Source organism: Mastigoproctus giganteus, chromosome 8 (assembly GCF_048544385.1).
Source record: "Mastigoproctus giganteus isolate SK-2022 chromosome 8, ASM4854438v1, whole genome shotgun sequence".
Taxonomy (NCBI): domain Eukaryota; kingdom Metazoa; phylum Arthropoda; class Arachnida; order Uropygi; family Thelyphonidae; genus Mastigoproctus; species Mastigoproctus giganteus.
Window position 1 is genome coordinate 39,163,929 of NC_143582.1, and position 12,203 is coordinate 39,176,131.

Genomic DNA, 12,203 nt, shown 5'->3' on the forward strand with positions numbered 1-12,203 from the left:
ATGCATAATGCAAAGTGTAAACAACATAGTGGTCATTTGATGTTTGAACAGCACAAAGCAATTTTAAAGTGCTACTGGAAATCCAAGAGTGTGTAGTTCAATGAGAGTGGAGACATTTTCCACAAAATCACCACCATGAAGAACAATTTCAAGAATTTATGATAAATTTGACATGTACAGTATTGAATTGTGCAAGCAAAGATCTGAAAGATCTCAATGATCCAGAGAAATTCTGGTATGGTGTTGCAGCAGTTTTCATGATTAACACGATAATCTGTAAACAAGCTGCATGTGAGCCTAGAATCAGCAGGGTGATTATACATCATTCTTAGAAGAACTAAGTGGGAACCTTATGTGCTAAGGCTGCTATATTATATGAGTGAAGATGATGAGGATCATCTTCGCTTATATAGTATAGCATTCTCTTAGTTGTGTGAATGGTTTGAAGCAGAGTGATCAAGGATGCAAGATTTTTTGACAAGATTGTGCTAAAAGCTTTCACTTCAAGCTTTTCTGGCTATTTTTACAGTGACTGACATAAATTTATGTATCAGTCCCCTGATAATCCATAAATTCACGTAGAGAAGGCAGTGAATTTACCAGGATTTACAGATTAGTAAGGTATCTCATCCAAGGGACTTGTTGCATTGTATTTATTTATTCTTTTGAAGAGACATTTACCAGTGACATGTTCCTCCATACGTTTAATGTATCCATTATGCCTTACCATTTTTGAGCTGTTTGGGGATGAAGTAGTTTATTACCAACAAGACAGGTCACCATCATATTATCATTTGTGATAGCAGGGCCTATTTTGATAATCATTTCACAGACTGGTTGGTAGGCAGGCCAACAAGGAATTGTCAAGTATGTGTCATATTTGTCTGATTTAACTTCTGCTTGTGAGGCTACCTGACTATAGAAAATTATAAAATTATAGAAAATTATGTATAATTAAACAAGAATACAAAACTATCCCAGTAGTTGCATTGGAAACTTTTGTCATTCAATTGTTTGCTGCTGTGAAGCAATGGACAACTTAAACATGTTAATTCACCGTGTGCCACAAACTTTGGTTACACCCAATAAGAAAAGATTCTGAAGTTTGTAATTAATTTTATTTCCTAAAATGTGTGCATATCTTTTTGAGATACTCTGAAATTTTTTTTTTTTTACACCTGATCAATATAAAAGGGCCAAGCTTAAGAGGATCAGAGCTATAGAAGATACTACTATTCTTTTGTATATGCACTTTGGGGGGGACATTTGATTTTATTTTTACCATAACCTGCTTACTTGGTGGGAGATGGTCTACTTTTTAGACTATCCTGGTAGAAACTTGATCAGGCCAACTGGAATTTTTTCCAACATCTGGCTTAGTTTAACATCACTGCAGTCAACCAGGAACCTGTCAATGATGCAGTGGAATACGTCAGAGAAAATATTGCCTATGCAGCTGCAGCTAGAATTCCAAAAAATCTACCTATCTAGTTTCCATCATTTCCAAAACGATGGTGGAATGCAGAATGCACAGCTGCAAAAAAAAAAAAAATACTCAAAACAAGGCTTGGGGGATATTATGAAGATATTGAACTCTGATGAAGATACTGACGAGTAAAAGCTGAATACAGTACATATATTATGTTAGTACTGTACTCATTTTCTTTATTTCTATTTTGTAACTCTTTGTTTTTAATTAAAATTAACAAGCAAGATATCTTGTTTTTTCATTCTTTCCTTATTTTACGTTATGTATCGTATATAATAAACCATAATGCATACATACGTTATAATAAAACATATTGTATAGACCATATGATGTTTAGTACATGGTTTTAATGCTTTAAAATGGCTGATAACATATCATAAAAGCTCAGGAATGCAAGATACACATAATGAAAAAGCCTTGGAATGGAAGTCTTTCGTAAACCGAGAGTTGCATGTATTTGAATACAGTAACACCATTTTAACTGTCAAGCTTGTTTTTATTGAATGTCAGAATTTTATCATTGCATGCTGTCTCTGTTTTAATGCTTTACATCTGACTCTGAATGATATGCACTCAGTCAGATTTTATCTCATTATGGTGATGTGTCTGAGATTTTTAAAGTTTTAAAATTATAAATTTGTATTTGTATATATAAATGCATCTTAATAGCCATCAGATACACTTTGTTTATTTACTTGATTTTATCAAGATTTACTTTTTTTATATACATTTTGATGTTGCAACTTATTTATAGGTCACTTCTGATTTTAAATTAATTATTAGAATTAGTGCATCATGGCCTAATACCAATAAAACCAGCCCAACCCAATGCAGCATGACTGACAGATGATCCCTGTGGTACCAAGTCTCTGGATAAAAAAAAAAACAAAAAAAAAACCTAACATTCCTTGAATATATTAAACAACTCTGACTCATGTATAACACTAGAAGATTTCCACACTTCACCAGTTGAAAGTCTCTACGTACATGATCTTACTACAGTTTGAACAACAAACCTATTATTATATTCTGCCAACAGAACAGATCAAATCCATCCATCCCAGATAATCTAACTAGAGCCCACCTGCTTTCAGAAAACTGGGAAAACATTAACTAGATCAACATCTTGTTGACATCTTGTGTACAAATTGGAGCAGAATGGTATTAAGGGTAAGTTGCTACAATGGATACAAGGATGGTTAAGTGGGAGAAGACAGAGGGTAGTAATCAATGGGTGCTGCTTTTCGTGGACTAATGTTATTAGTGGAGTCCCACAGGGTTCGGTGTTGGATCCACTGTTGTTTTGTATATTTATCAGTGATATTGATGAAGGTATATCAGGCTTAGTGTCGAAGTTTGCAGAAGATACAAAGGTTGGCGGGGTTGTTAATGACAGTAATGGCAGCGTGCTACTGCAACAGGATCTAGATAATTTGGACAGATGGGCTAAGAAGTGGCAACTGAAGTTTAACCTTGACAAATGCAAAGTACTGCATATGGGTAGAAGTAAACCCAGAGAAACGTACCAACTGTGTGGTACTACACTTAAGGTGGTAGAAAATGAAAAAGACCTGGGTGTAATTGTGCAGTCAGATATGAAGTTTTCTGAGCAATGAAGACAGGCTGCCAGGGCAGGTCATGGGGTTTTGTCAGTGATATATATATAGGAATTTTGCTAGTAGGGAAAAGGAGGTGATTGTCCCTCTGTATAAGGCAATGGTTAGGCCATGCCTTGAGTACTGCTTACAGGTCTGGAGGCCTCATTTTACGAAGGATGTAGATTTGCTTGAGCGTGTACAGAGAAGGGCAACAAGATTGGTGAGGGGAATGAAGGGATCCTCTTACCAAGAGAGGCTTAAGTTCTGCAAATTGCAGTGGCTGGAGACTAAGCACCTGCGCAGTGATCTGATTGAGGTGTATAAGGCCTTGAATGGGTTGAGCACGCTGAATTCTGATGGGATCCTTCGACTTGTTCAGATTACGAACCTAAGGGGGCATAAATTCAAATTAAGAAAAGACAGATGTAGAATAGATGTGCGGAAATTTTCCTTTAGCCAGCGGCTGGCTAATTGCTGGAACAAACTTCCATCTGTCGTTGTGGAAGTTGATAGGTTGAATAAATTTAAGGAGGAACTGGACAGGCATTTGGAGGGAATGGTGTGATATTTTTTTTTTTTTTTGCCTGATGCTGCATAAGCTCATACACTTTCTTTCTTGCGTCACATGCCACTTCTACTACTACTACATCCATATGAAAGATCTGCTGCATTAAGCTGAGACCTTAACTATGATAACATAGTTATTATGATAGCTCAACCTCCCCACGATGAAGGAGAGTTAAACCTGTATTTTCACTACTGGTGATAAACATATCTACATATAACTCTACTAGTAGTTGCACACAGCATACGCTGCTCAAGATGTAAATTGTGTTTATATATATATTTACTGATGGATCAGAAACATTTACTGGAGGCTGCAATACACTTTCTGGATAGCATATTCATTCAATGACTCCAGCAAGAATCCATTTTTACTGCTGAATTACAAGCTATCTTGATGATGTAAACCAAATTGAATATAGACCAGTTGTGAATAGCATCGTTTTCACTGACTTTTTGCAGCCTTGCAGAATGCTAATACCACAGTATATTTAATTCTACAAATCATTACTCAGTGCCAAAGCTTATGAAACAATCTTGGTATCACATTCTGCTGGATCCCAGGATACCTGGGAATAGTTGGAAATAAACAAGCAGAGACAGTTGGCAAAAGAAACTGCCACATCTGGATATGACTTTCACTCAGTACTGTATACAAACTATAAATCACTTTATTCATCAGATGGATATATATGAGGGCAGTTGGTAAGAGAATGATCATAAATTTTTTTTTTATTGAAAATATATCTTTATTAATCATCCATATTTTGATGTTTGATGGTCCTTTACAAAGTAGTCCCCATTTGATGAAATGCACTTACTCCAACATTTCTTTTTTTTTTTTTTTTTGAAAACATTTTCAAACATGAGAAGCCATTTTTAAATATGAGTTTGAGAATCGGCTCTGATGTAAACTTCTGATTGGAAAATTTTTCCTCGCACCTTCTTCTTTAACTTTTTTTTTGGGGGGGGGGGACAGGGTGCAAGGCAAGGGCTTTAGTGCAGATGAGGGGGGGGGGGAGAATTGGCATTTACACTGGCCAAGTACTCAATGGCAATACAAGCAATGTGAAATCTCACCTTGTCATGATTTAGCATCCACTCAGCTTCATGCAGTTGTGGTTGTTTGTGATGAATGTGATCCCTGAAGTGCACAGTACTGTTCTGTAGTAAAGTCCCTTAACAATCGTATGTGTGGCACAACATGCTGGTAACCATTCTTTGAATATGAGAAAAAGAGATGACCATAACCTTTCCTGCAGAAGCAACAACTTTTACTTTTTTTGGTATTGCCAATGATTTTGGCTTCCAAACAGAGCTTTGTTGCTTGCTCTCTGGGCCAAAATGATGAAGCCTTGTGCAGAACTTCGCCATTGCATAATTTCCATTGCAACCCCTGACAAACCATGCAACTTTCAGTTGTTTGGGGTATGAGTTGGCTTGAAACCCAGGGTGCACAAACATGTGCAAATGGTTATGGAGAATACCATGTGTGATACCTACTGATATTGTCAACATCTCTGCCAGTTGCCTTGCTGTTATACAATGATCATGATTACAGAAGCAGTGTTTATGGTTTCTGTGGTGACAGCAGTGGTTGGATCTCCAGGACCACTGTTTCTTGTGATTGAATCATGTCCATTTTTAAACATTCTAAATCTCCTGCAAGCTGTGCTATATGGAAGCATAGATTCACCACAGGCCTCTTTTAATATTTCTTACACTTCAGCTGATGTTTTCTCGAGGTAGAAACAAAATTTGTGAGCAGCATACTGTTCCTTGCAGGTCATGTCCATGTTACGTAGGTGAAACTGAACAAACATAAACTTGACTGACCCCTAAGGTCACACCTTGTGCATGAGTCAACTGTGAGTTGCTGTGATGCAGCTTGGGTTGGTCTTAAATTCTGCAGCTCAGATAGAAATTGCAAGCAGTATGGTTGTTCATGAAAATTATGATCATTCTTTATTGAACAGCCCTCATAGAAATGACAATAGCAAGACTAAACCAACAACAAACTGTCTATTAAAAAAATTCTTCAATCATGACATATTAGCTTCCAGTCCAGCAGGCAAGATGAAGTAACCCTTTCTTGGTTACAAATCGGACATTCAAATATGACTTGGTTCTATTTGCTTAGTGATGAAGTAATACAATTTGGTGTTACTAACTCTGGCAATGGGTTGTTTGTTTTCTTTTGTATATTCTTTGCTGAATTTTTTAATCTAAGAACTTCAATTTTTGTGCCTCATTAGAAATTTAATGATGCAGAAAATAATTTCAAATTGTATATTGTATCAAAATAATAAAAATAGGAAAAAATCATAGCAATATGGAAAATATATCTGATAACATGAAAAATATTGGTGATTTAATGGGTATCAGCATGGAAATCACAGTTGTGACATAATAATCTTATATATATTTTGAGAATATAATAATCCTAATTATATCTTTCAAGACATAATTAGGATTATTATAAATATACATGTAAATATGGCAATAAAATGCTATATTTATATATTTATTTTTATCTTGTAAAAATTCTTGATTTCTTTCTTCTGTGTGAGAAATTGTTCCATACATTATATTTTTTTAAATATAATATGTGAAATTCTGTTTAATGCATGAAACTGAAATATAAAAAAATAAAAAATAAATATTGTTAAGTTTTGAAAATAAAGTTGTAATATAGTGTGGCAGTATCACAGAAAATACTGTGATCCTGGTGCCATTCCATACTACAAATTATTTTTGTGTTGATTTTTTTAAAATGCTGTGATGTGCCATTCATACCAGATGTGTTTATGTTCTTTGCTAATCAAATTTCACTATACATTAGGTCTTCCAAATAATCAGCTGGTATATAAAAGTGGCATAATTCAGCTAACATACGACAATGGAAAGGGAAATTGCCACAAGCAGTATAACCGCTCAACTGTCATAACATTTATTTGTGATCACTCTACTACAGGAAAAGAAACTGGTCCCTCTTTTATTTCTGAAACTGACGACTGCACATACATGTTTGAGTGGCGAACATCATATGCTTGCTCACCACATATTGCTGTAGATTGCAGTACAGACGATGTTGATGGAACTCATTATGATTTAAGTAGCCTGACTCTTCACCAAAGTAATTACATCATACGTTCACCTTTAATTTCAGACGCTACATTTGTAATTAATGTATGCAGAGGTCTGGTACTCTCAAAAGGTAAATATGATTATTTTTGCCACTACTACTACTACTACTATGTTTTCATGTTGAATTATCACAATATGTACTGTAGGTCCAGATTAGGATATTGCTTGTTTCATTTCTAATAGAATGAAATGAGCATTCAGCAAGTTTCTGCTAAGAAATAGTTTTAATTTATTTATCACCATAGCTGAAATATTCAGATAACCGGTACAATACCAGATATGCTCTTGTTGACAAAGGTATGTTTAAAATCTTCATTTAAAATTTAAAAAAATATATGCATAATATATACTTCACTCAAACAAAATTAACAGCAAACAGTGCCCTCTCTTGACTTCAGTAAACTTTCCCCAGTCTTGAGGGTCATTGCCATTCAGTGATCCTCAAAATATTGAGGATGGATTGTTGAATGTCAACAGCAACAAATTTATGCCCTTGTTGGGGGAAAAAAAAAAAAAAATGTATATAATATGCACTTCACTCAAAGCATCCATTTTTTATTGATGTGAAAAACTGAAGTTTTTTGCATCAATAAAAAATGTCAGTTTATAATCAGCTTAATCCTTCAGGCTGAAGTCTTTGATGGGCCATTTTTGTTTTATTTTTTCTAATTTAAAATGTTTTTGTGATCTGTGCTGCATCACTAATCAACTAATCATGCAAACTTAATTATTTATTTAATTTTTTTCCCTAAAGTGATTTTTCTTTACCTGCGAATATAACCATTTGCGAATATAGTGAGTTGTCACTCATAATAAATCATTCAGACCGCCAAATATTTGAAGGAACTACAGTCAAGCCACTGTATTTGGAATCAAGTGACCTCCTCTCCATGATGCAGCGTGGCTTCTGAAGGAACAAGTTCACACTGGACTTTTTAGTTCAAATAGAAACACCTGTCCAAGGTGTTTTCCTGGCACATGAACAGGAGATGTCAGTTTATAAACCATCTTAGAGGTCACCTCTTGTGTTAAGTTCATATAGTATCAACCTGGTCTTGGATATTTTGTTATGAGGAGGGATTCCTCCAGGGTCAGTTTTCAATGTTACTTTTTTTTTTCTTTTTTGTGATCAAAGCAAATTGCATTATGAAACAACTTCCTGTGGTTGCAAACAGTGCCTTCTGTGGTGATGACCAGTAAGCTTTTTTCGTCATACAATATGAGGGTCATCGATTGGCAATAGCAAAAAGCTATTAACCAACTCAGTACTCACGGACAGTGGTTAATGCTTCAGATTCTCATGGCAGAATACCATTTTTGTACATATTTGTCACAAGTTAGAATCTTCATTCTGAATCTGTATTTGAGAATTTTACAGAATTCTATTCCAGTATTTGATTTAAAAATTTTTGGGGTTTGCATCTGATATTTAAAAAAAAAAAAAAGAAGAAAAAAGAAAGGAAAAAAAGTTCTCAATATACACTGCTCAACAATACAGAACACATAGAAAATGTGGTCTAACTCGTGCAGCTTGTGATGAAGCGGGACAAAATTTGGTATGGTGGTGTACCATAGAATACCATAGGTGTACCATAAAATGCTCATGAATCCTGGTAATGTAAATTTTTCTTCCAGGAACCCAACACAATCCCTACCAGAAAATGATGATGTGCATGATACTGCTACCACAGCAGCAAAAAGACTCAGAATAGATGAGTTATCAGGACCTAGACCACACTTCCTGATAATTCATTCAAATGGTGAAAAGTCTGTAGCAAAGATATCACCTTTTTTTTTTATGCAGTAATGGCCTGTCATTGCTCCTGCATGTACCAAATGTAATGCAAAAGACGATGAAATTATGGGATGTTCACCTACAATACCCATATTCATCAACTACCAAGGAGAACACACTGCATACTCAAGAGCATGCCAGCAGTAGGAGGAGATATAGTGGCTCAAGTCAAAGCTGAACATATCCTATCAGGAAGCAAGGAAAGCAGTGAAGCCAATAAATAGAGTAATAAGCTTACTTATGATTAAGAAAGTTGCAGGGAAGTATTCCATCGAGACACAAACTGATATGACTATTTCACCAAGAAAGTCATTCCCTCCCACTGCATATTTATTGAGCCCACAAAAACCCACCCAAAAAATACAATCAGCTGCCACTCCAATATCAGTGCTTCCCAGTGCTCCACCACTACCAAAAGCAAAAAAAAAAAAAAAAAAAAAAAACACAACCCACATGGAAGAGCCACCAGCAATCAAGAAAAAAATGTGTCGAAGTGAAGGAGGTAGAAGATGACTCAGTCCTTGAAATATTCACAGGTGAAGAAGAAATGGACATAGGATAGCATCCTTTCTTTTCAAAAAAGGGAAAAATCCAGGACTGAGAAAACAAAGCCCTCAGCTCTTCGGAAGCCATCAGACGGACCCAAAAAATCAAAGTAATGGCCACTTTTAAATTCTTACAATGGAATTGTCATGGATTCCATTGGAATAGTTATGACATCAAGGCCCTTTTATATAAGCACTAGCCAACTTGCTTTTGCTTACAGATGTATTTAAAGGCAAATGAGGATTCTTGTTTGCTGTTCAGTTATTCACAAAGACAAAGCTGAGGATGAACTTCCATTATTGCAGGTAACTAAATCCACTTATCACCAGCTTAGAGGCAATAGCAGTTTGTTGTACAATAGGGTTCCTCTTAACTGCTTGCTCCATCTATTTGCCACCTGGGAATGACATGCCCCAGGCAGACCTTGGTGATCTCATTCAGCATTTGCTATCCCATTTTCTATTACAAGGGGTATCAATGGGCATAAAACGCTCTGGGGTGGTGCTAATATTAGTGGAAGAGGTTGGACTATTGAGCACATGCTCGAAACCAGAGACTGCTGGTAGTCATTGCGTTACAAGTAAACACATGGGTTGTGTTAGGGTAGCTAAGAATAGAAACAGGTGCATGTATACCTGCGTGTACACCAATGCTAGGAGTTTGGTAAATAAAATTGATGAATTTGAGGTATTGCTCAAAACATCAAAGGCAGATATTGTTGGGATATCAGAGACGTGGTGTCACACAGATATAAGTAATGCGGAACTGGAATTTGGGGAATACAATGTATATAGAAAGGATAGACAGGACAGGAGGGGAGGAGGGGTTATGCTATTAATTAAGAAACACATAAAGTCAAAGGAAGTGAAGCCAGTTGACATCGCTGGACAGGGCAGTGTCGAGTCAGTTTGGTGTGACATAAGCATAGGGAAATCAAAATTGAGAGTAGGAGTGTGCTATAGGCCTAATGACTCTGATGAGTATAATAAGGAACTGTACAGGGAAATAGAGTGGGCCAGTAAATCAGAGAGTCTTATAATGGGGGATTTTAATTTCCCAGATATTGACTGGAATTTGTGGGTTGGTCACTCGCACACTAGCAAGGCTTTTGTGGATTTATTGGATGATTGTTTTCTACATCAGCATGTTCGTGAGGCAACAAGAGGGAGCAATACTCTTGATCTGATTATCAGTAGTGATTCTTCATGCATTAAGAACCTGCAGATAAATGAACCACTAGGTGGCAGTGATCACAGTGTATTGAAGTGGGATTTACTCAAGGAGGTAACTACCATCAGAGGTAAAGGGAAGGGTTTTTGTTTTCGTAAAGGCGACTATGATGGTCTGAGACAGTATTTAAATTCTATACAGTGGGACCAACTGATGATGTTACCAACAGCAAACTCAAAATGGGAAGCATTCAAGGAACTAATCTTGGTGGCTACCAGGCTTTACATACCAACTAAGAAATATTGTTCAAGGTTTAGGCCTAAATGGTTGTCAGATGGACTAATGAGACATGTGGCAGAGAAGAAAAATGCATGGGATACATACAAATTAATGGGTGACATGGAAGCCTATGATAGATATAAGTTGGTCTGTAACCAAGTCACAAAGGAGATTAGGCAGGCAAAGGCAGACTACGAAAAATCCTTGGCAAAGGATGCAAAGAAAAACAGAAAAGAGTTCTTTACATACTTGAACTCGAGAAGGAAAGGGATGAATCAGATTGGTCCACTGGATATTGATGGTTCAACAGTTGAGGATCCTGCTCAGGTGGCTAACAATCTAAACGAGTATTTTGCATCTACATTCACGCATGAGGAGTTATTCAGGAAGGAGAATGATGTAGGTAAAGTAAACATTGGCAGTGAGCTGGATGATTTTGTAATAACTGAGAGGAAAGTGGAGGAGAGATTGTTGAGGATAAACATAAAAAAGGCACCTGGGGTGGATGGGATCTATCCAGTTATATTAAAGGAGGCAGCAAAGGAAGTATGCAAACCCCTAGCCATAATTATGAGAGCTTCTTTGGACTCAGGGGAGGTACCCATAGACTGGAGATGTGCAAATGTAACCCCAATTCACAAAGGAGGATCAAAGGCTGACACAAGTAATTATAGACCTGTTAGTTTAACTTCTGTTCCAGGTAAATTAATGGAGGCACTGGTTAAAGAAGCACTGCAGGATCATCTAGACAAGAATTCCGTTATAGCTCAGACGCAGCATGGTTTTGTTAAGGGCAGGTCTTGCCTGACCAATTTGATTGGATACTATGATGTAGTCACAAAAGAACTGGATGCAGGGAATAACTTTGATATTATATATTTGGATCTTAGAAAGGCTTTTGATACTGTTGCACATGGAAGACTGCTGCACAAATTGGAGCACTGTGGCATTGGAGGCAAATTGCTGCTATGGATAAGGGGATGGTTGAGTGGCAGAAGACAGAGAGTGGTAATCAATGGACACTGCTCAACGTGGAGTTGATGAATGATATTGATGATGGGATATCAAGTTTAATGTCTAAGTTTGCAGATGATACAAAGGTTGGCAGGGTCGTTAAGGACACTACTGACGCTATGCTGCTGCAACAGGATCTGGAAAGGTTGAACAGATGGGCTGAGAGGTGGCAAATGAAGTTTAACATTGACAAATGTAAAGTACTACGTATGGGTAACAGTAACCCCAGAGCAATGTATCAACTCTGCGGTACTACACTGACAGTAGTGGAGAATGAAAAGGACCTGGGGGTAATTGTGCAGGCAGATATGAAGTTCTCTGAGTAGTGCAGACGAGCTGCAAGAGTAGCTCATGGTGTCTTGTCAATGATATACAGGAATTTTTCTAGCAGGGATAAGGAGGTGATTATTCCCTTGTATAAGGCAATGGTTAGGCCACATCTTGAGTACTGTATACAGGTCTGGAGGCCTCATTTCAAGAAGGATGTAGAGCTGCTGGAACGGGTACAGAGAAGGGCAACAAGATTAGTAAATGGAACAAAGGGTTGCTCTTACGAAGAAAGGCTTAAGTTTTGCAAATTACAGAGTCTGGAGACTAGGCA

The 12,203-nt window shown here is 36.9% G+C and overlaps 1 protein-coding gene across 3 annotated transcripts in view; it reads left to right on the plus strand.

Annotated features, from left to right (window-relative positions):
• The window catches only part of Lerp (lysosomal enzyme receptor protein), a 441,548-nt gene that overhangs the window by 198,102 nt on the left and 231,243 nt on the right, over positions 1 to 12,203 (plus strand). For all 3 annotated transcript variants that reach the window (XM_090379899.1, XM_090379900.1, XM_090379901.1), the window contains exon 22: positions 6,494 to 6,868. In XM_090379899.1, coding sequence (XP_090236025.1) covers positions 6,494 to 6,868 — 375 coding nt within the window. The remainder of the gene's footprint in view (positions 1 to 6,493; positions 6,869 to 12,203) is intronic.